The sequence below is a fragment of the Mustela lutreola genome, chromosome 1 (genome assembly GCF_030435805.1).
Source record: "Mustela lutreola isolate mMusLut2 chromosome 1, mMusLut2.pri, whole genome shotgun sequence".
Lineage (NCBI taxonomy): Eukaryota > Metazoa > Chordata > Mammalia > Carnivora > Mustelidae > Mustela > Mustela lutreola.
This window is the reverse complement of record NC_081290.1, coordinates 99,537,730-99,563,074: the sequence shown is the minus strand read 5'-3', so window position 1 is coordinate 99,563,074 and position 25,345 is coordinate 99,537,730. Positions and strand designations below refer to the sequence as shown.

Sequence of the window (25,345 nt, the reverse complement as noted above, 5' to 3'; positions counted from 1 at the left end):
GGCTAGAGACTACTAAGATTCTCTAAGGGCTCTGGTCAGTAATGATGGATGGAGACTCATTGTCACCAGCACAAGTCATTTGAGTTTGCTGCCAGAAGAGGGAGACATTCATCCTAATCCACCAAAACCACTGCTCATTTGCAAAAAAACAAACAAACAAACAAACAAACAAAAAAAACAAAAAACTGGTCTGGGAAATGTGACTGAACAAGATTAAAGGTTCCAAATTTGGGGCTCCCTAGCTTTAGCCTCTAACCACTTGAGACAGTGTATTACAGCATTTCCCTGCTTACTACCAATACTTGAATATCTTATCAGGGCAGTTCCAGGGGCATGGAGAGGTGGGTTAGTTGAGGTAGGGTCAGAAGAGCCCACTTAGGGGTTGACAGGAGCCGTGAAAATGGAGGCAGTAGGTAATAAATGACTTTTAATCAGCTTGGCCAAGACGGGAAGGAAAAAGACAAGAGGAAGCTAGAGGGGTCAGGGAGATGGGGATATTAATGAGCTAAGGGAAGGCAGCTAGTAGAAGGAAGAGAGTGAAATGTAAAAGAAAGGGATAATTAACCGAACAAGGTGTGAGAGAAGGCAGGAAGAATGAGACCAGGAGCACAGGCCAGTGCACTAAAACCAGGTAACAGGAGAGGCAGGAAAGGAGGTGGGGGTCCAATGCAGGGAAATGTGTTGCTGGAGATGGGAATTTAAAGAGACTGTTACTGAGTTACTTCGAATTGTTAAAGGTCCTTACAACAACTTGCAAATTTAGCCTACTACTTAGTGTTGCCACTTAAAATACAAGGAACCTAGTGCAAAAACAGGTAAAATAACTCACTGAAGTTTAGTCTATAGGGACAGAATCACCAAATACAACATTGCTGCCCTAGCCTCTTCCTTCTTGATGTTCTGTCAATCAGCCCACATTCTCCCATGCCCCAAATGCTGTGTGACAATGTGAGCACCTCATACCACTGGGCTCCCCTTCTAGAACAAGGTTCCCTCACCATGTGGGTTTTCCCTGGTTCAGGCATAGGTAGTGGTGTGTGTCTTGCTTAGCAGCTATAGCAAAGGAATGCTTTAGTGTGGGAATCACATGAGCATGTTGTAAGCCTTGTTCTTTTAAAAATATTCATGGCAAAGACAAGATGTACTTGTCTTGGATTCAAACTCGGATATAAACTGCTTTCAGGGCATCCTTTTGCTGTGGCTGTGTTTGAGGACCATGTGTGGCTCTCAGATTGGACTATGCCATCGGTAATGAGGGTGAACAAGAGGACGGGCAAAAACCGGGTACGTCTCCGAGGCAGCATGCTGAAGCCTTCATCACTGGTTGTAGTTCATCCATTGGCAAAACCAGGTACACTGGCCATGTCACACAGTGTTTCTTTGGCTGGCATCTGTAACTATTTTAATTGATAGGAGAGAAGGAGGATATCGCAGTTCTCACTAATCTGGGTGGATGTTAAGATTTCCTGAGATTTGGATTGGGTTTAAACTGAGACAATCTGGTAGTAAATTTGGGCTTCATCTTTCCATTCTCGTGTTTGCTTCTCCTGACCAGCTTCTACTTAAGTTGGTCCTTTCCAAGGAGTCTTGGGTTAAGGGCACTGAGGGTGGAATTGAGGGATGGGGGGTGATTTAGACACCTGCAGTAGAAGCTTCTATCTCGACTGGGGCATTTCCCTACCCCCTGAGAGCGCCAGGGCCTGAACATCATCAGTGTCCTGTACTAACTTCCTTCTGGATTACCCCTTGTTGGTTTGACTAGATTATGAGTCAGCAAATAGGGATCATACCCGCCTAACGAGCTTCTTGAACAGAAGTACTGACTATATTGGGGTGCAAGGGTGGCTCAGTGGGTTAAGCCTCTGCCTTCGGCTCAGGTCATGATCCCAGGGTCCTAGGATCACATCGGGCTCTCTGCTCAGCAGGGAGCCTGCTTCCCCCTCTCTCTCTGCCTGCTTGTGATCTCTTTCTCTCTCTGTCAAATAAATAAATAAAAATCTTAAAAAAAAAAGTACTGACTATACTCAATAAATATACACAAGGTAATAACATTCCAAGCTGATCTTAGAACTGGCTCCATTAGGAAATCTTCTGAAATAGATCTTGATATAGGTTCCATTTAGATACACTGAAATTTTCCCCCCAAAAGCTGTACGCTGTGATCTGTATCAATGGCACTTTTTTGGATCTCCAAGCCCATCTGTGAATGTTCCTCTTTTCCCCACAAGGAGCACAGCCCTGCTTACATCAAAATGGAGGCTGTGAACATATTTGCAAAGAGAGGTTTGGAACTGCTCAGTGTTTGTGTCGTGAAGGTTTCGTGAAAGCCCCAGATGGCAAAATGTGTCTGGCTCTGAATGGCCATCAGATTCCGGCAGGTAAGATGATAAATTGTATGGTTAAATTATTTTATTTTGGCTCAGGGATATAGTTCTACATCAATCCTCATGCTTCTGCTGATGTTTAATATTTTGTTTTTAAAAGCTTCCCTGCTTCGGGGCGTCTGGGTAGCTCAGTCAGTTAAGTGTCTGACTCTTGGTTTCAGCTCAGGTCATGATCACAGGGTGCTGAGATTGAGCCCTGCATTGGGCTCCATGCTGGATGTGGAGCCTGCTTAAAGATTCTCTCTCTCCCTCTGCACCCCCCACCCCACCCCCAAAAATGCTTTCCTGCTTTTAGGGATGCTGAGTCTTTTTGTTTTGTTTTTCTGCTCTCATGAGTTTGGGTTTCTTACTAAAGATTAAATTCAGTCGACCTGCTCTAGTTGTAAAACTAACAAAAGATACTATCCAAAACATTGAGTGTCAGTCTCCACCCCTCCCTGGCATTTACAGTGGAGTGGCCCAAACTTGGGGTGAAAAAATGCCAGCATTTGACCACCTCGGATAATGTTCAGAGACATTTTGTTTAGACATTTTATGGCCTCAATTTTAGAGGTAGTTATATACAATCCTACCACATAACTGGTCTTAATATGAAAAGCAAAGTTCTTTATAGTAAATAACTTTAGGATAGTAAATAAGTGTAGGGAATGTAGCCTGAGAAGGTTTGGATCCATGTTTAAAAAACTAAGTCTGAAACAAACAAACAAACAAACAACAAAACAAAAAAACTAAGTTATGACTTTGAGGCAGAGGAAAGGAAGAAGATATCAAATGTGATGTGTAGCGAGTAGTGCTGATCTGCTTCCCTTGAATGGGGATGTAAGCAGTAGTAAAGATTTTTTAAAAAATTGGTTTATCTAGTAGGCATGGTGTAAGTTTGGTGATAGATAAGCGGCAAACATAAGGATTGATTTTCCATGGACCAGAATTGAAGATTTTGGATTTTTAGAATTTTCCATGGATTGTTGCTTTAGAAAAACAGTTGTCAATATTTTTTGTTTTAGGACCCCTTTACACTCTTTTTAAAAAAAGACTTATTTATTTCTCTTAGAGAGAGAGAATGCACATGCGCTCAAGTGTGTATGTGAGCAGACTTTGCACTGAGCAGGAAGCCTGACACTGGGGCTCGGGGCCACCATCCTGAGATCATGACCTGAGCCAAAATCAAGAGTCGGACACCAGGTGTCACCCCAGGACCCTTTTTCACTCCTAAACATGACTGAAAACTCCAAAGAGCTTTTGTTAATGTGGGGTATATCTATCAATATGTATAATATTAGAAATTAAAACTTAAAAAGTTTAAAAAATATGTCCATTATGCTATAACAATATTCTAATATGTATGAGCATCACATATTTTTAGGGAAATAAATGAAATAACTATTTTCTAAAACAAAAATATACAGTGAGCATAATGGCACTGTTTTGCATTTATATCCTAATGTCTGGCTTAATATAGGGCAGATGCATTCTCATATCTGCTTCTATGTGAAATCTGTTGCTTTGTTGTTTTGCTTGAAGCCTATGAAGAAAATCTGACCTCACACATAGATTTGGAAAAGAGAGGATTGATCATTTAATAGCTTTTTTAGATGACTGTTTTGTGTGTCTTCTTTCGATACTGTGGCAGAACTGGACAGGTCGTAGTTTCTTAAACCATAGTTGCAGTGTGAATCTGAAGCCACACCAATAAACTTTTTGTCACCAGCTATGTTAATATCCAGTGGTCTATTTTGTACGTTGAGTGACTCTTTTACCAATGCATGATTTTGTGGTGTCATGTTGGTCATATGAAAATACGGATTGCCTGAGTTGTGCATATCTTCCAAGTGTCACACATGTAAATCACGTTCATTAATTATTACCATCAAACTCATTAGACGGGTCTTTGAGTTTTGGTTTTTTGGTCAAGCTCAGGGTAGAGAAGAAAAATTTTCAAAATTCTACTTTTTACTGGGAAGCTAATATTTATCATTAGCTATAAGTACTGTCAGTTGTTTTTCTTGAAATGACAGATTCACCTCATTTTTGAGAACATGCTTGCCAAATTTCTAAGTGTTCATAACAAACTCTGTCAGTCAGCCTTCCAAGTGAAAATTATATTCAGTGTAAAAAGAGGATAGTTTCAGCTTGCAGCTCAAAGAGTACACAGTGCTTTTCTTCCAGATGACCAGACAACCATTGTCACTTCATAATGTACCCAGAATGTTTTATATATACTTCCCATTTTGTTATATAGAATTTTAAAGAGCCAAGTATTCCATGGTTGAGATTTTAAAAAATGAATAATGCTTAACTGCTTCATCATGGCTCTTCTTAAGTGAGACAGGATTTGTTTGTGTATGTGTGTATGTGAATGTGTACAGTGAAGAACATGACTTTTAGTTGATTTTGGTGCCATAGACTTAATTCATGTTAGGATGCCAGCAGTCTTACCTGATGTCCAATGTCACATGTATTTGCATTTTGTGAAAATAGTTTTGACCTTATGGACTCTGTGCATGCAATGGGAACCTGGGGTCCAAGGACCACAGTTTGAGAACTTAGTGTTTTAGGAGATCCATTTTTCCTATGTACTACGGAATTGCATAGGTCCCATGCCTATGTTAAATTATCACTTGTTTATACCCTTACACATTTCTAAATACAGGTAAAATAAGTATTGAAAGTAACCTAAAGGAGGAGTATACATGGAAGGCAGGTTAGGGAGTTCATCTTATTAATTTGTCCTTAGTGGTGGTGGGTTGTGATTGTGAGTTGATAATGTCCGTTAGGATCTTAGATTCTACTCTTACTGTATTTGCCGGTACCTAAAAGAGTCCTTTCTTTTTGCTCTCTGGCTCCCCCAACCCTCAACCATCAAGTGCTTTGGGAGAAACTGGGAGGGTATGGTGTAGCGGGCAAAATTTTCCAAGTCACCAAAACACGGCTAGTTTCCCTGAATGCTCTTGCTGTACAAGTCTACACTCAAACAACCAGCACACAGCCATAGGTACAAATTAAGTCTAAGTTTCTTGATCATAAAAGTACACAGTGCTTTTCTTCCAGATGACATTAACTGTATCTTTTGATCTTCACTAGGTAGTGAAGCAGATCAAGGGTTGCCATTGAACGTCTCATCCACGAATAGAGGATCTGAAGAGAGCATTACAGAATCTCAGAGTCTGCTAGTGGCTGAGATCATGTTATCAGGTATGAACGAGGAATTCTCCAACATAGCTTTGGCTCCAGCAATTTCCAGCCTACTAGTTAGAATTCTGTATTCGCTCTTTAACTTTGGCTAAGCGTACACAAAACAAGTCAAGCCAGACTTTGGACTCAAACTTTGATCCTTTTTTTCTGAACCGTGTGCCTGAGGAAGATGGCACCATGTTAGACTGGACATGAATTTACTCATCGAGAGTCTTTGAGCTGAAACTTCTTTGAAGAAATCTAACTTGGAAACAAGGGTGAAAATTAAGATGGAACAGACTCAAGTTTGTCCCCATCCAGACCTAGTAATTTTGATATTTAGCCCATCTAGCTAGACTTCCCTTAGTGTGAAAAGTAGATAGTAACTGATAAGCAAATATGGTTTGGTTGCTTCAGCTGCTCCAGAGGTTACAAAGAGCAAATAGTAGAATTGTGTCCTATATTGCACATTTATCACCAGAATGCTAAATAATTTGTTCAGTATGTAACAACTTCAGGGAGCCTAATTCTTTTATACTCTATATTTACTCATGAGGTCAATGGTTTTCAAACTGGGCTTCACTCAGCCCAGGAACCTCTGCAAGCCTCACCCCTTCTTCACAGCTCTCTACCTGTAGTTGGCATAGATCTCCTTTGAAACACGGTATTTATTTATATTTCTAAGATTTTATCTTAACAAAGTATCTATGGCTAAAAATAAGTTTGAAAGCTCCACATTAAGACCTTAGATACACTTAAAGTGCTCATTCAACTTTTGTGGTCTACAGACTACTTTGCCTGTGTAGGATACCTGGAGACCTCTTCCCTTTCCCTATTATAAGAACTTATCAGTACAGGGGCACTTGTATGGCTCAGTCAATTAAGTGTCCAACTCTTGATTTCAGCTAAGGTCATGATCTCAGGGTTGTGATATCAAGCCCTGCATCAGGCTTCCTACTGGGTGTGGAGCCTGCTTAAGATTGTCTCTCCCTCTCTCTTGGTCTACCAAGAGAAAAAAAAAAAAGAAAGGACTTACCAGTAAGATAAAATACACAGATACACAGAGGTGGATATTTTTGGTAATTACAATTTGTATGGAGCTTTAGAGTTTACTAAGTACTTTCCCTCTAAATTGATTAAAAAAAAAAAAGATTTCTTTATGTATTTGAGAGGGGATTGGGGAGTGGCAGAGGGAGAGGGAGAGGAGAGAGAATCTCAAGCAGACTCCCTGTTGAGCACAGAGCCCGATCTCACAACCCCAAGATCATGACCTGAGCCAAAACCAAGAGTCAGAAGCTTAACTGACTGAACCACACAGGCACCCCTCTAATTTGATTCTGACTACAAGCCATCACTTTACAGATTTGAAACCTAGACTAAGATATATTAAGGTAATGACTTTACCAAAGATTTTTGAAAATTATGGCCAAATAATTAATTCATATCCAGACAAAGCCTAGAAAACACTAGCACATTAGGAATATTACTCATTTAGTGATTATTTATTTGCTACATGCTGTGCTAAGCATTAGGGATACGATGATGAGCTAAACACAGACCTGTTCTCCAAGGTCACAGTCTGAAGTCAAGAAAAATAAATGATGAGATAAAACAATATAAATAAATATTAGCAGTATTGAGAACCATTTCAAAGTTGCTAAGAATCCCTAAATGTTCACAGAGCACGTTTTGAAAGACTAATGTTTGGGAGACTCAAAGACCAAGGTAATGAGAGATAGTAAATTAGGCACATGGGTGGGATAGTGGAGTGATAAGATACCCAAATATTTGGAAAACACATACTGTATTAAAGGCTGTATTTGCCTTCATACCTGAGACTATACTCTACCTTGTGCAAAATAGATGGAAATGACTGTCTTTGTGAGAACTACCTCCTCTTTCCATATCTGAACTGTGTTCTATTTTGTCTTAGTCTATAAAGTTTTAGTTCTAGTGGTGGTAGGCTAAGGGCTCATATTTGTATTTTGTAGTGAGACTTCATTTAAACAAAGTATCTATGCTAAAAATGAATTTGAAAACTCTAGAATAGATTTTAGGTTAGGATCAATATATTCTTATTCCCCAAAGACATACAGACTGCTATGTAGCAAGTAGATCTGTCTACAACAAGGCAAAGAAATTCAATCATAAGATTTCCTTGTCAAGTTTACTAAAATAATGAGTTTTTCTAGGTTCATGAATAAAATGTAAAATTCTGAACGTGGCCTGTTGGGTGCTGTCTGAACCAGTCCTTATATACTTCACCAGCCTCTGTGTGGGCCTTTTTGTCCTGGACTTTCTCTGGCTGGCTTCAGTCGCACGGCCCTTGCCTGTAACAGATAGATGGTGTGTTCCTAGCCCACAGCACTCTTTCTATACCTATCCAAGTCGTATGTATCCAGATCTTAGCTTCAGATCCCACTTAGAAAGCTTTTCCTAGTCTCCTAAGTGGGAGATGAGAGTTATTTCATCTCCCTTAGAACCTGGTGTTGTGGGGCCCTGGGTGGTTCAGTGGTTTAAGCCTCTGCCTTCGGCTCAGGTCATGATCGGGCCCTGGGATCGAGCCCCGTATCAGGCTCTCTGCTCAGTGGGGAGCCTGCTTCCTCCTCTCTCTCTGCCTGACTCTCTGCCTACTTGTCATCTCTGTCTGTGAAATAAATAAATAAAATCTTTAAAAAACAAACAAAAAAACCCCAAAACCCTGAGAACCTGGTGTTGTTTCTTGATAGTGTGTATCACACCTGTACTTCAATAACTAATCATACAAGATAGCAGAGGCCCTGTCTGTATTCTCCATCACTGTATTTTTGGCTCATATTAGGATCTAGTGTGTGATAGGTACTTTTTAAAAAATTAATTTTAGTAGTTTAACTAATAGGCCCTGGATTCTTTTTCTAATGTCATAAGGCTAATTCTAATTCAGACTGTCACAATACTCTTCTTCTTTATCATCCTTATTTACATATATATAAAATTTATTATTCTCAGTTTTTTTAAATCATTTTTTTCCTCAGTCCTTACAATTATCATTTGAAGTAGACTGGACAAAAAAATGTCACCTGTATTTTGCAGAAGAGGGCTGTGAAGCCCAGGCACTTATTCCTTCCAGAGCCAGCTTGTGTCAAAAAGAACTTTGGCTCTAGCCCATCCCCCAACCCCCAACAGCATATCCAGTGCTTTTCATTATGCAAAAGCTGCCTTGCGGTTTGCAAGTTACCAAATAAATCCTGAATTATATTCTAATTTAAGGCAATTCTGCAAGTGATTTAAAATGTCTTGGGTAATTGGATCTTGTCCACCATACACTGAGCAGCCTAGTGACTTGAGAGCTAGTCTTCCAAATAAATGCCAAATCAAATGGATAATTGATTTAGTCTGAACTTATCCATCTTGAAGAGTCATGAGTGACAGGAGATGACCAAGCAAGAATGAAGGGCATGTGTTCCTGTATGAGAAATCTCATTCAAATAGCCAAGCAAATCAAATGCAATGACCTAATGTGTGCATTTACATGGGACCTGAATCCTCCTGTGATCATCTTTCTTTAATTTATGGGCAAGTTTAGAGGACTTCTTTTACCTCTTCTGTATTCAGGTAAGCAAACTTACCAGTGAATAGAGAGATGATAGTTTATATCCTGCTGTGGTAGGTCAGATCCCCCCAACTCCAACTGCGGCATTTGGAGAATGATTATATACATAAGTAGTCAAAAGGAAAAAAAAAAAAACTTGCTCATGTTTATGGCTCAACATGCAGCTCTGTCCCCCGGGGCATTTGCATTTCAATGGACTATGAAATGAAATGATCCATTTACAGCTTTTAGTTTATATGGTTCATGACTTTGTAAAAGTGCCTTGAGGTTTGCAAGTCATTGCATAAATCTTGACAATAACCATACATTGTGTCATACATATTCTCATATATGAGACATAATTTTAGTAAATTGACAATAAATCTTTTTATTGCATCTTGTATCATTGTAATAAATTCTTATTTTTTGTATCTCTGCCATGTTGGTACCCAGATCTACTTGTTAAATATTAGTCTGTGTCTTCTGGGGGCATAAGAATATATTGACCCCTATTGTATGTCCTAATGGTTGAGAATTCTCAAACAATAAAACTTTTGATATTTGAGCCTATTACTCCTGGAAATTTTATAGTTCAAGTTTGCAAATGCTTTTTAAAAAGTTATAAACAAGTTCACACAAGGTTCTTTGAATACCAATAGATCTTTAAGACTAAAGATTTACTGAAAGCATATAAATGGGAGCATATAGCTTGTGGACCCTTTAATATAGATATAGTTTAGAGGTCAACTAATTGTTTCTCTTTGGAGGTTAACCTGTCCCAGGACTCAGGAAGGAAGTGCTAGAATGTTCTGTAGAACCCAAAACATTCAAACCCATTTTTCCTCTAAGGCCTGCAAATAATCTGATGGGGTTCTTGCTCTTTGCAGACGCTGATGACTGTGGTCCTGTGGGATGCAGTTCACAGGCTCAGTGTGTTTCCGAGGGAGAAAATGCAACATGTCAATGCTTGACAGGATTTACTGGGGATGGAAAAGTATGTTTTGGTAAGAGCAAAGGCCAATACATGTATCTGGAAAATAGGGAACCAGAAACATTCTTTCAGATAATACTGATTCAAAATCTCCAGAGGATTTATGTAATCATCAGGATAGAATAAATTAGTTCATATTAGCTAAAATGATAATGAACAGCATATCTAGAAAATATGAAACATATAGTATGTTGTTATATTATAATTACATGATATATGCAGTTGATATTAAGGAGAAAATTTTATAATTAGTTTTAGAAGCATGAATTTGAGCTTGAGTCAAATTTATAAATTCACCAGTTACAATAAGAACACAAATTTCCTCCCCTAAAAGCTGAGGTCTTAAGTTTAAGTTGAATAAATTGGTTGTGCTGGATAGGTTTCCATATTACATTGAGTGCCTTGAAATTTTAAGTTAGTGATTATTGTAAGAATCTCAGTTTTTATCATCTGCAACCCTGGCCCAATGTGATGTATTTACATACACTTAGCTAAGCAGACACCTAAACAAGCTGTAAAAATTGGTTTGGACGTGAACTTTAAGACCAAGCTACGGAGTTTGCATTACATTTGCAAACAGTATCTGAAAGCGGTTGAGTGATTGGTTGTATGAATGCTTATACTTCTGTTTTTCCCATGATTCTCATTTAATGCCAGGATTGTCTACATATTTCACTAATCATTTTGCCCGCAGATATAGATGAATGTGAGACGGGCATCACTGTTTGTCCTCCCACCTCCTCTCAGTGCGTCAATACCGAAGGTGGCTATGTCTGCCGGTGCTCAGAAGGCTACCAAGGCGATGGGATTCACTGTCTTGGTAAGAGAGCATGTGTGCCAAGGGAGGAGGCCAGAGGCAGGCCTCTGAGGATGGGGAAATGCTGTGGGTGTGGTGGGTCAAGAAACGACAGGGTATAATATAAGTGCCACCCATGTTAACACTCAAAGAGAAGTTACGTGAGCTGTTCAAACTGACATAGGTCGATTCTGGATGAACAGTCAAGTTTGTGCCCTTGTGCTAGGATGGGACTAGTCAGCTTCAAGATGCTGCAGAGGTTGTGGGTCCCTCTGCCTTTCTCATTCTTTCTCTGGAGTTGAGTGACGCCAGTGCCCATTAATACTCCACACCTCAAGCCATCATGGCGGGGAGTCGTACAGCATTTTCGTTATCCCTGGATTTTGCAGGTGAGCCGCGGTGAACTGCAGAGCTAAGGGAGGCTTGTTGGAAGTCCCTGCTCTGGGCATAAAGGAAAGGGGGGAGTGGTTCTGTGAAAGGGCTCACGGGACAGCTCTGGAGGAGTGTCAGTAGACGGGAGATGCAAGCCACTGACATTCTGATACAAGGAAGGAGTGATTAAGATGTCTTTCATAATCGCCGTCCTCTGCCAAGGTCTGGGTGTGGCTTCTGGGTTGGGAGCTCACTTAATGGCTGTCTCATGCCATGTCAGGTGTCAGGAACATAGCAGCACCCACAGGTAGGGACCTGCCTGAAGCCACCCTAACCCCATGAAGTGCTTACCTGGAGTTTAACAGGGCTTTCACATGTCTCTAACAGTATTTTCTTTGCCTTCTGAAAACATGCAGATCTTTTCATGGTGAGGGGCAGATGACCTGATAAGAGACTGAAATAATACTGCTTTCTCCCACATGCTGAGGTTAAATATGAACCATCAGTCACGACTACCAAGTGTTTTTGGAGCTGGCTGGTTTAAATCAGACCTTTATCAGATTAGTTTTGTGGAGTCCACAGTCATTTGTAAATAGTCTTTTAAGCACATAGTTGGCTGTCAGTCAAGAAAATGTCACTGCTCTAATTAATCAGGCTCATAGATAATTTAGACAAACAGGCTTTATATTTAATTTACTTTGAAGAGGAAAGAAGGTATGCCTTTTGGATGTTTAAACTCCTTAAACTCCGGATTCTGTATTACTAACCTATTTCCTTCCAGCAGTGAACGGGCAACAGGGTATCACGGCGCAGCCTGCCTGGGGCAAGGAGTCCTCAGGCCACAGGGAAGAATGGGCTGATTCCTGTTCTCTCTCTCTCTCTCTTTCTCCCTCTCTGTGTTCCTTCCCTCTTCCTCCCCTGCTATCTCTGCCTCACTCTCCCTCCCTCCTTCTTTCCTTCCTTCTTCCAGATATATGTAGATAGAGTGCTTTACATTGTGCTTGGAACATAATAAATGCCACATAAAAATAATAAGTTATTCTTATTCTTAGGAGTGGTTGTGTTTCTTGACCAAGAGTATACCTTTGTTCCTAGTTCTTGGAGAAGCTCTGTCTCTCAAGGTTCACAGAGATTAATAAATTACAGAGAAAGAGAGATTACAGAGATAAAGAGGTTATAGAGATTTCATAGAAATTATAGTAGGAAGTAAGTAAAAAAAAAAAAAGACTCAATTTGAGTCATTTGGGATAGCAGTCCAATGTGACAAATATTTATTTGGCAACTCTCAGTGCAGAGACATAGTGCCTGGAAGTGCGAGGAAGAGCAGAATGATGAAGGTAGTGCTTGCTTGCGAGAAGAGTAGGACCTGAGAGACAGGGAGCTGTGATAAGTGGTGAAGGGGGGTGTGCATTATGAGAGAAGTAAAAACTACAGTGAAAGTTCCCAACAGGAAGAAAATCTGTTTGAGGTATTAAGAAAACTTCGTGAAGGAAGGATCACTGTGCATGGACATTGGGGCATGAGGAAATTTTCATTAGGCAGAAATGAGAAGGAATGGGGAGCATTCCAGGTACGAACATATGACGGGTCTATTTGGGGCGTAGACAATGGCCTACATGAGCACTAAGTATAGGTATGTGAACTAGACGGCCTTTCTGCTGTGGTTTGGGGTTGGGGGACCTGGTGTCTCTTTTTTTCCTTATAAGAACTTCAATCCTATTGGATTAGGGCCTCACTCTTACAACCTCATTTAACTTTAATTACTTCCTTGAAGGCCCCATCTCTAAATATAGTCATGTGGGGGGTTGGAACTTCAACGTAGAGATTTGGGGGGAGATACAATTCAGTTCATAACAGGTGGGTTGCATTACATATGTAGAAGACTAGAAGTTGAGGGTCATTAGGGTTTTATTTCTCTAGACCAACCCTATCTAATAGAACTATAATATATGTTACCTATATAATTTTAAATTTTCAAATAGCTCCATTACAAAAAGTACAAAGAAATAGGTGAAATTAATTTTTATTTTATTAAGCCCAACATATCCAAGATATTAACATTTTAATATGTAATCAATATAAAAATCATTGAGATATTTTTTAAATTTTATTTTTTTCGGTGATCCAAAATTCACTTTTTTTGCACTATACCATATTTTACATTCTTTCTTATTTTATTACTAAGTCTTCAAAATCTGCTAAGTGTTTTACACTTACAGCATATGTCATTGCAGACCAGTCGCAGTTCAGGTGCTCACACACCCACACATACGCACATACAGAGGGTGATGGCTACCATATTGGGCAGCTCAGCTCTGGGCAAGGGAGCGGTTGAGTCAAGGGGTGCAGTGATGGGAGATGTGCTTTAGGATGTTAATCTGGTGCCGTGTTTAGGAGTAGAGTAGGGGAGAAATGGTATGCAGGGAATGTGGGGAGGCTGTCTTATAGTAATGTAAAATTGAGGAGAAGAAAGATTTAAATGTTAGGCTGGTGGTAATTGAGAAAGAAAACAGTAGTAGTTGGGAAAGAAAGGGTTGACTTAATTTATGTTTATGCAGAAAAAAAGCAGAAATGTCTTACATGCTCTAAATATATATCAATGACTGGATGTCTATTGGCAAAAGTTAAGAACGAATCTTCAGGATCTTATTTTCTAAATGTTTGCCTAGAGCTGGTTTACCAATCTCCAACCTTCCCACTGAACTGCATGTTGGGATGTCTCCTTTCCTCCCAAGCACTGAGAAAACACTCAGCCTTATTTCAGGAGTTAAGAGCACCTGAATGGGCAGGCAGCTGAGGGACCCACTTCATCCTTGTGTCCAGCATTCATAATATAGTTTTTAATAAAAAAATACAGAGGGTCTGAGAGTGTGCAGCATGGGAGAGGTTGAAGCTGTTCCCTTCCCAGAATGTTGGCTTTTCCAATAATATAACCCTTTGTCCTCCTCTGCACCTCACTTTTCTCTTCCCTACTCCCTTGTTTCTGGCAGATATTAACGAATGCCAATTGGGCAGGCACACCTGTGGGGAAAATGCCACCTGTACAAATACGGAGGGAAACTACACCTGCATGTGTGCCGGCAGCCTGTCTGAACCTGGGCGGATATGCACTGGTAGGTTGGTGGGTGGTCTAGGGCCAAGGAAGGGACTTAATTCTGGAAAATTCTATACCCCAATGTATTTGCTCTGAAGAGTCTAGAAATTATTCGATTCAACCGGGCTGGTGAGTTTACGTTCCTGATTAGGTGGATGCTGAGCTTGGGAATGTGTAGTAGTCAAGTTTTCTTAATTTAATAACATCTGGAAGAAATTCCTTTCTTATTACTTACAATTCAAAAGGTGGGAATGCAGGTGGTTCTCTTTAACTATGAGACCAATGTCTTAATTTGTGATATTGATTTCTGGGGCTGCTGGAAAAACTTTGCAGGTCAGGTCAGGTCAGGAAAGATGTCTGGACCCTTAGCATTTTGAATCACTTTTAAAGCTTTTCAAATATTACCTTAAAACATTAGTATTTCTTGATCTGAATTAGAACTTTAGCTCTCTCTCTCTCTCTCTTTTTTTTTTTTTTAATGTTAATGGTCAACTTCTGCTTTCTTGAGGCTCTCCCCAAATGGCAATATCTTCTCACAATCTGTACCCTAGAAGGGGAGCTGGCTTCACCTCAACCCTGGAAACCAGGATTGGGGTCTCTTTCACCACCACTCCCAGTAATTCACCTGTCTCTGCTCTGCAAGCACAAAACATCTTAAGAAAGGAAATTTCAGGACTTACTTGGGTCTCTTTTTTTTTAACACATTATTTTTCTCAGATAATTTGCTCTTCTTAAAGGTATTGAGAGACTGCTAATATTTATGTAGCTACACACCCTAATGATTTCCTTTTAAAGAGCAGACGACCATTCAATAAAAGGGACTTCGAGGGATGGCTGGGTGGCTCAGTGGATTAAGCCTCTGCCTTCAGCTCGGGTCATGGTCTGAGGACACTGGGATTGAGTCCCACATCGGGCTCCCTGCTCAGCGGGGACCCTGCTTCCCCCTCTCTCTCTCTGCCAGATGCTCTGCCTATTTGTGATCTCTGTCTGTCAAATAAATAAATAAAATCTTTAAAAAAAAATAAAATAAAAGGAACTTTGCCATTTTGACATTCCCTCTGTTACAGTAGAGTTTCTATTCTGTCAGACTTACCAGTCTGGTTTTTGAGGGCTCCTCTGATATTTACATCATTTTTAGAAGAAAGCATTGTGTGGGAGAAATTTTTGAGGCTTCCAGGATACTGGGGGTAAGTGACTGGTCACTGGTAAAAGACCAGTGACTCGGGATTCATGAAGTCATTTAGAATTGACTGTTTCCTCGCTTGCCTCCAATATGCTTTCTGTCAGATAATACTGAAGCTGAAGAAAGAATGGCTGGCTTCATGGTGAATGACATGAAGTCTGGTTAGGAAAATGAAAACTGGAGTTGCTTCTGAGTTCTTGTCACTAAAAGGCACTAGATCACAAATTGTTCACAAAGACTAGTTCTGAATATTGATCCCTGGAAGACCTAATCGCTTCAGAAAGTGAAAGTAATGTCTTTGATTCTTGTAGACTCTACCCCCCCTTCTCATCTCATGGAGGACGGCCACCATTCTGTGAGAAATGGTTTCCTGGAATGCCCCCCATCCTATGACGGCTACTGCCTCCATAACGGTGTGTGTATGTACATTGAAGCAGTTGACAGATATGCATGCAAGTAAGTCAAGCTGTCTTTGTGACGGCACAGAGATATGGGACTGAAGTTCATAACTTTTAGATAATTCATAAAATTCATATCAAGGAGATTTTTTCTATAATTGGGTTTTTGCTAGGGAAAACCATATAAACACACGTATATAAATTGTGTGTGTGTGTGTCTATGTACATACTGCACCCTCCCTGCGTATATAAATATACATTTAAAGAACTGGTGATTTTCCCTCTTAACTTAATGTTGCTACTGGTACAGTCTGGGGCTGAAACCTCTCGTTCTGGCTGAAAACTTAGGTTTGTGAACGAATTCCTTGAAACTTGGATTTATTTCCTGCTGCATGTGTGGACAACATCCACAATATGTTTCTGAATTTACAAAAAGATTATATATACACATTGGACTTCTTACCCTCAACTTTCGAAAATGGAAAACAATTATTTTTCTTCAGTTTCTAATTCTAATTTTTCTAATTCTAAATTTTTTAATTCTAAATTTTTCTAATTTTTCTTCAGTTTCTAATAGTTGCTTAGTAACAATTGCTGGAAGTGGCCCCTGCTTCTGTTTGTTCCTTTTTTTGCCCCATGACAGTTTCACGTGGGGACCGTCAGCTGAAAAGTAGATTTGAGGGCGACCTGAAATTGTAGGTCCTCCCACCATACTTACTCAGAAAACACTTCTTGGAAGCAATATCTAGTTCTGCATCAAATTTTACTTTTAGTGGATTTCATATTTTCAAGTCAATCAGAGGGAACTGGTAGGTCCTGAAGAATAAATGGGTCCCCTGTGGCTAGACTACTGACTCACTGATCATTTTCTCTGCCTGAGGAATAAGTGATAAAATATTCTGATCCTCATGAATAGAAGCTATAAGCTTAAAGGCTTTTATTATTTTATGAATAATAATCAGCAGAAACATAGTCTAAATTGTTAGAAGAACAAGTTGTATTCTGTGACAAAGTGAATGGCCTTGCATTATAAATCACATCAGCCAGACAAAAGTGATGAAAAATGCTCATGACTGTTAGTGAAACTGACTTAAATCTCATAGAATTCTACCCTCCTGTTCATATTTGCATGCTGTAATTTCCCACCCTAAGATAAATCCAATCTTCACAATAGTTGTCCTTGATTTTGATAATAAGAATCAATTTTTTCATGTTCATCATTCCTTATTATCCAAAATAATAAAATTATGAAATAAATGTCCTACTTTATTAGATTGTGGTTTATTTTTCTCTATGATACTTAAACTTTAGATTATAAGAGACATTACAATAGTGTGAAGGGTACTTCACAATTATGAATTGCATTTAGTAGATTATTTTCACTTGACCTGATAACATCGATTCATTAAATGATTTATGAACTCTTTAGTACACTGCTTTTCTTTCTGTCATTAAATCCTGATGAAAATATCTTATTCCCTGATAATGTTTTAAACATGAGTTGCTACAAAATGACAATTAAACTACAGATAACACTCATATTTAAGGACCTTTAATCAAAAGCAATATTTAAAATATCACCAGAGGTCCCACTAGTCTAGGTCATAACTTTGTTTTTGAATTTTACATTTTTATTAAAATGTCTATGTACATCCTGCACCCTCCTTGCGTATATAAATATACATTTAAAGAACTGGTGATTTTATTAAATGTAAAATTCAAAAACAAATGTTTAATCAGACATCCAACGCTTTCCTCCTTTCGCCTTGATAACTTCACTTTGTATTTTTAAAATTCTGTCATGACACATCTCTAGGAATGCTCACCAGCTCTAACTTTTATTAGAAACACTTGATCGGCATCATTCTGCAGAGTGCTCTCAATACCGTGAGAAGGTTTATAAAGGGCTGCTCTTCTTTCCTTGCTTGAAGGCATTGGAAGACCCCTCCATATACAGAGATCCCCTGGCTATCTGGGGTGCAGAGAATGTGAGAACTGAAGTCCCCATGCCCCACATCTTCCTCAAAGGTTCCCTGGTCCTGACATTCTCAGAAGATCAAACCTCCTGAGCTAACAGGAGATTCTTATTCATTCTGGTTTGGCTTTGAACCAGCCCACACACTTCTGGCCAGGTCTTCTTGAGACCAAGCGGCCCCAACACCAGTGCTGTGAAAGGTTGCATGAGAAAAGAGTTGTGTGGCCAAATCAGTCTGAGAAATGTTATATACTCTAGCCCTCAGTTCTTGATCACAGCACAACACAATGTGAAGTCTTGACCTTCCTTCAGAATTTCTTGAAATTATTTGACCAACTAAACTCAGATTTGAATAATTTATTGGAATAAATAAGCCCAGAAATCTTTTGCTTGGTTTAACCAAAGTAGTTGATAACCCAAAGAACTAGTAGGGAGGACCCATCTATGTGAAATGTTGGCTGACTGGTTTGGGCCATGTATGGCTCAGAGAGGCCCTGATACTACAGCTTGCTTTTGCTCCCCAGGACTCTTGCACATGTGACTGACATATTCCTTGAGACCCTAAAGTCTCTGAGATTAATATCCAACAGGTTACAAGTAGCTGCTAGGTATTGATAATGACTATAACCAAAGATAGCTAAAATTAAAACAGTATCCAGGAAAGCCTGGAATAACTTGATGGTCCTTTTATACTTCCTACACTCAGATCCTGTCATCTCTTTCATGATGTGTTCTAGAAGAATAGCTTTTCAGTGGTGCTTAGAGCTTAAAACCCTTTTTGGAAGTAGCCCGATGTAGTAGAAAGAACACAAGCTTTGAAATCAGAAAACCATTTGGATCGAACCTGCCATTCACTGGCTAAGAGCAAAAAGACAAAAAGTAATAAGTATTGGAAAGGATGTGGAGAAAAAGGAGTCCTCACACATTGTGGGTAGAAAGATAAATTGATATAGCCACCATGGAAAACTGTATGGAATTTCCTCAAAAAGTTAAAAATAAAAATACCATATGATCCAGTAATTCTATTGGGTATTTACCCAAAGAAAAGGAAAACACTAATTCAAAAAGATAGGTACACCCCTGTGTTTATTGCAGAATTACTTATAATAGCCCTCGGTATAGAAATAACTGAAGTGTCCACTGATATGTGAATTGATAAGGAAGACACGTGTGTGTGTGTGTGTGTGTGTGTGTGTGTGTGTGTGTGATGGAATATTGTGCAGCTACAAAAAAAGGATGAGATGTACCATTTGAGACAACATGGATGGACCTAGAATGTATTATGCTAAGTGAAATAAGTCAGACTGAGACAGACAAATACCATATAATTTCACTCCTATATGGAATCTTAAAAAATGAATAAACAAAAATGAGGCAGAATCAGACCTGTAAATACAGAAAACAAACTGATGGGTGGGCGGGGGGGCGGGTAGAATGGGTGAATGGGAGTAGGAGATACAGTCTTCTAGTTATGGAATGATGAGTCACAGGAATAAAAGGCATAGCATAAGGGGCAGCGTCAGTGATACTGTAATAGTGATATGTGGGGACAGATGGCGGCTACACTTGTGAGCAGAGCAGAATGCATAAACTTGTCACACGGTTATATCGTACTCCTGAAACTGATATAACATTGTGTGTCAGATATATTCAACCAAGCAAGCAAGCAACCAACCAACCAAATCGCTGCCATTCATCTGCTGTATAACCTGGTACAAATTACTTAACTCCTTTGAGTCTTACTTTTCTCATCTGTAAAATGGGAATCTGCTATTGAAAGGAAAATGGGTAAAAGTGCCTACACAGAGTCTGATACAAAGAGTGCTTAACAAACGCTAGTTTCTTCTTCTCTCCTAAAGTGACTTTCCAGTGCTCTTACGACCAACTCAAGGTAGAACTGGGACTAGGACTGAGATCTTCTGCAGCTTTATCTCATGCTTTTTCCCTTGCTGTCTCTTCCCACTGTGGGGACCTGTATCCATTCCCTGGCATTCATTCCTCTGGGTCCTTTTGCAGTGAGGTGCAGATGGAGGTCGAGCCAGGGCTGAGCTGGGAGGAAATTCCTAACAAGTGAGCAGCTCAAAATACTTAAGAGGGTATTTTTGAAGTTTATGCTCCTGTGAAGGGTAATAGAAAACAATTGTACCCGAGCTCCCATAATTTCTGGAAGTATATGTTTCCAGTAGATGGCAGCATTGTTTCATTTACTTTTATCTATGCGGTCACCCTGTGTGGTGGTGGCTGGTGATGCTCCTTACAGTTTCACGCATGAAACACCATGAAAGCCCCTTATATTCCATTTAGTTTTTTCTCCTTTGAAGAAAGTATTCAAACATTCATGGGTCGCCACCGAGACCTTTTCCCTTTGGGCCAGTGATGATATATATATATATATTTATTTGTTTGTTTGTTTATTTTTTAAGAAAAGGGTTTCCTTGGCTGACGTGGCTGTCCTTCCTGTTCAGAGACTGCATATTCTTTTACAAGTCTGGTCTCTAGTGAGGGACTCTGCCTTCAAATTCTTCCTTCCTTTGACCTATACTCTCTGCAATCTGGCCAAACATTTGTTCAAAAACTCTCATGGCTCTTAGGGCAGAGTTGCTTTGTGTTGGTCTTAAAGGTAGCTCCTCAGGATTTTAGCCGAACAGAAGCTGATCTTTTTTTTTTTTTTTTTTTTTTTTTAAAGATTTTATTTATTTATTTGACAGAGAGAAATCACAAGTAGTCGGAGAGGCAGGCAGAGAGAGAGAGACGGAAGCAGGCTCCCCGCTGAGCAGAGAGCCCGATGCGGGACCCGATCCCAGGACCCTGAGATCATGACCCGAGCCGAAGGCAGCGGCCTAACCCACCGAGCCACCCAGGCGCCCCAGAAGCTGATCTTTAATCAATGTTCTGCAATGCCTTATAAAGGCGGGATGCAAATAATTCCTCATCAATCCCAGGGCAAACAGACCAAAGGGGGAAGTCCATGCTGCATTAACTTGTAAATCAGAGAGCTTTCAGCTGACCCCTGATGGATTTTCCAGATGCTTCCAAAGAGCTGAGTCTGGAAATGCAGAGGTTGAAAGACAGCAGGATATGGAATCTGAAAATACATAAGCGTTTTTGGCCAGGGCTTAGCGCTGACCTCTCTTTGTGTGTTGTTACAGCTGTGTCTTCGGCTACGTCGGGGAGCGCTGTCAGCACCGAGACTTGAGATGGGAACTGCGCCACGCAGGCCAGGGGAGGCAGCGGCAAATCACCGTGGTGGCCGTCTGCGTGGTGGGGCTCTTCTTGCTGCTGCTGCTGGGGCTCTGGGGGGCTCACTGCTACAGGTGACTTTGTCTTTCCCTTGGCATTTCAACCTCTCTCTACCACCTCCCCAGGGAATGCCTGCCTCCTCGAGATGAACTTCTACACACTTGCTACATTTGTTTAAAGGGGGGGACTGACAGTGAAAAGGAAAACAAGCAATGACTAAGGATTTCACTGCTCTGAAGCCTCAGTGGTTTTGCTTTTCCTTGTTTGGTTCTGGTCTTCGTCAGTATATCTACATTGTTTATGTTTTTTTTGTTTTTTGTTTTTTTTTTAAGCGATTTTATTTTTTTGACAGAGAGGGAGGGAACACAAGCAGGGGGTGGAAGAGGGAGAAGCCAGCTTCCTGCTGAGCAGGGAGCCGGATGCAGGGCTCCATCCCAGGACCCAGGGATCATGACCTGAGCCAAAGGCAGACACTTAACTGACTGATCCACTCAGGCACCCCTATGGGGTTGTTTCTGAGCATAATGCATTTTTGTATTCTATCTTTTTTTCTTCTATGCATCACCTGCTCCCCCCCATAGGCTGGGTAAGTAATTTTGCGTGGCTGCCTTCCACTCAGTCGATTTACTACAAAGTATTAACTCCTGTTCAAAGAATCATTACTTTCTCTCACTTGGGGTTTGTGTTTTCAGTAATTTCAAGGTAAAAGTTAAAAACTGTGGAGCAAAAATATTTATACATTTAATTAAAAGATTACTACATTAAGGTGAAGGGATCATTTTCCATTTTCTTGCAAAGAACTTCATCTTCATCTTTTCCAGTCGTTGTATGTGCTGTTAGAGTTTGTGCTGTACAAAATTATTGAGTCATAACACATTTGGGCAGAGGGGAACTTTGTAGAATTACCTAATTCAGTCTCATCATTTTTTTTTAAAAGATTTTATTTATTTATTTGACAGAGAGAGATCACAAGTAGACGGAGAGGCAGGCAGAGAGAGAGAGAGGGAAGCAGGCCCCCTGCTGAGCAGAGAGCCTGATGTAGGACTCGATCCCAGGACCCTGAGATCATGACCTGAGCCGAAGACAGTGGCTTGACCCACTGAGCCACCCAGGTGCCCTCAGTCTCATCATTTTAATCTTGAAGAACCTATGACCCACTTAACCTATGGCATTGATTCCTGGAATTGTAGGGAAGACCTACACCACCATCTGCAGATGAAAATCAAGCACATTTGCCAGGGCTACCCAACCACTCAGGTGGCAAATGGCATGTATTATGGAGAATTTCAGCGTTTGATCCAAGACCTGCTTCTCTGAGATCCCACTGTATCCTAGCATTGTGGTTAAGAGCGTGAGCTCTAGAATCACACCACACAGGGACAAGTCCCAGTCATGCTTAAGGAACACCAGGCATGTTATTTAACCTTTGTATTCATTAATTTCCTTTGTTATAAAACGGGAACAAAAAACTATACTTACCTCGACTTACTGTAAAACTAATTGAGTTAATTTAAGTAAAGAGTTCAGCGTAGAACTGGCAAATGGGACTTAATGAACAGTGTGTTACCATGATGATGACTTTCTATGAGCGGTCATGTGTCCCTCCAAGTCTGAGATGTTCTGAACCATTTTACACCTTGAGAGACAAGGTTCTCAAGCACAAACTTGAGATTTTTAATTCAGAGGTCCAACAGTAACCATTTCACTTTTTAGCCTGGTGTTGGATTTGTAGGAAGAATATTAAGTAACCAAGATTTATCCCATTGAACAAAATGCCAAAAGAAAAGTAGATACTTGGCAAATAGTGTAGAAAAAATGGAAGCAAGAAAGTCAAATTCATGTGTGTCATAATTATTAAGTACTTTTTCTTATTCTGTGGGTTATTACGTAGTAAGTAAGTTTTATGTTCTGTTGCTGTTCTTCAGAGCTCTGGATTGAAAGCTCTTGTCAGTTTGCTGTCTTTTTGGACTTGGAATTCAAAGACCAGCTTAGTGGGTTAGTGTAGACTTTATATACAAATCAGAACAAGTTTAGCTTCTGATCCCTGTATCCCTAAAATCAAAAGTGATAAGAACATTTCTTCAAAAAAAAAAAAAAAACCATAAAACAAAATAAAAAACCCAAACAAAAAAGCCTCATCAGCACTCTTTCCAGCTTATCCCTCTGCAAATTTTCAGCTGCGTGTTTGACTGCATTCAAGCACTTTTATGTGTTGATTCTGAGAAGATCAAATTAAAATAGCTAGTTTAAATATTGCCATGTCACTAAAGTATACCAATAAATATAGCTCTAGTCTTGAGTTGTTGTTAGGTGTGTTGAACGATTTTCTTTAAAAAGTTCGAATCAGTTATTTCCTCCTTTTGTAGCACTCCTTGCCTGTCTTGGCCAGACTGAGCATTTGACACTCTTTGTCTTGTATATCTTTCAAGATTGTGGAATGAAGTAATTTTTTAAATGTTGTAATATTATTACTTCAAAGAGTTTGATTTCTTGGAAGGACCTACTTGTAAGAAAATCCACAGGAAGTGTTCTGTCACAAACTATAACTTTGTTATTTTGCAACTTGGAACTGTTTCTATTAGCCACTTGATTGAATATTTTCCCTGATGCCTTTGATTAAGAACAGTACAACATATACTCTCTCAGCATCCATTGCAAGAACTCACAGTTCCTTAGAATGGTTTTCACAGCAGTGCTTACCCTCCTTACTACCGTTGGTCAGATATCCTGGCAGGCCTATTTGCCAGAGGGTCACATTCCCTTAGCTGCCACCTGCCCAACATAGCAGCACTGACTTAGCTGCTACCTGCCCGAGATAGCCGCACTGTTTTAGGAATCTTGAGGCTGGCTAGTGGTGTTCACCACCATATTTACTTCATTGCCTTCCATTAATTGGCTGCTCAATATATCATGTACCTGCCTTTCCCTCTAGAGACTACAGCTCTGGGGACAGGGATCCTGGCTTCATATTACCTCTCCCTCCCTTTACTCCCCTTTCCCTCAATGCATGACACCATGACCTCTATAGACTTTGTTCTTTGTGTTTGTCAAACAAATAAGTATTTATAAAGCTAGATTTGGAGGCAAGAGACCTATTCTACTTCCTAGCTTGGCAACATGAGATAGTATTCTCTTGGGTCCTCCTCTCTGTGTGTTCTTGTGTCTGATGCCTTTGAGTAGGAGAGGGCACCAAACTAGTGGGACGAGCCCAGGCATCTCACAGAACCTTGGAAAAAGTGAAGTATCTGGAAAGTTGTGCAGAAAAGAATGCTTAGAAAACCCAAAGTTGTGCTCCTAGTTTTCTTGATATTTCTCTCTTAGGCATTTTAAGTACCTACATTTCAGTGGCAAAAGCAGTTGTCCTTGACCTTCACTGAGTGGGCTACTGGTTGTGTTTTGTTTTGAAATTGTCTCACATTTTGGCTTTATTGCAGGACTAAGAAGCTGCCATCAAAAAATTTAAAGAATCCTTATGAAGAGTCGAACAGAGAAGGTAGCAGTAGCAAGCCTACAGACAGCCAGGCTAGGATGGCCTCCTGTCCCCAGCCTTGGGTAATGTGACCAAAGTACATGAAGCAAAAAATTGAGTTCATATGGACCCCAGTTCATTTTTTCTCATTATTTTTCTTCTATCCTGTAGCTTCTTCTTATAATTTCCATTTTTATGGGTTATGTGAGATGTCCTTCCCAGTTATTGGGTAGTCTCTTTCAAATGGATGATTTAAAAGCCCAAGATTGTGCTCTATCTTTCTTTCCTTTTTTTTCCCCTTGTGATTTCTCCTATAGCGGTTTGTTTGTTCATTAATTTATTTTATTGAAATACAGTAGATGCTCTTATCTACTTAAGAAAAAGAAATCTTTTTCTTAAGATTTCTTTTCTTCACATACATTTTAAATGTCTAAATTTCAGCAGCAAATAGTTGCCAGATGTAGCAAATAAAAATACAGGATGCCTAGCTAAATTCATACTTTCAGTGAAGGCTGAAATTTAAATTCAAATTTAACTGGATGTCTTGTATTTTATCTGGCAAACCTATACGTTTGCCAAAAAGCACAGTGATTGGGAAGTTCAAAATGCTTCATAAATTATCCACTTCAGTAACTGATCTTGAAACTGAATAGGGCTAGCTCGAGCTAGGCTAAGCTCCCTTGAAACTGTTGGGATTTCCA

The 25,345-nt window shown here is 39.9% G+C and overlaps 1 protein-coding gene across 1 annotated transcript in view; it reads left to right on the top strand.

Moving 5' to 3' along the window:
• The window catches only part of EGF (epidermal growth factor), a 100,471-nt gene that overhangs the window by 69,289 nt on the left and 5,837 nt on the right, over nt 1-25,345 (top strand). Inside the window, exons 14-22 of the mRNA XM_059170984.1 lie at nt 1,184-1,351; nt 2,229-2,378; nt 5,466-5,576; nt 10,014-10,130; nt 10,812-10,937; nt 14,276-14,398; nt 15,874-16,018; nt 21,085-21,249; nt 24,610-24,727. Coding sequence (XP_059026967.1) covers nt 1,184-1,351; nt 2,229-2,378; nt 5,466-5,576; nt 10,014-10,130; nt 10,812-10,937; nt 14,276-14,398; nt 15,874-16,018; nt 21,085-21,249; nt 24,610-24,727 — 1,223 coding nt within the window. The remainder of the gene's footprint in view (nt 1-1,183; nt 1,352-2,228; nt 2,379-5,465; nt 5,577-10,013; nt 10,131-10,811; nt 10,938-14,275; nt 14,399-15,873; nt 16,019-21,084; nt 21,250-24,609; nt 24,728-25,345) is intronic.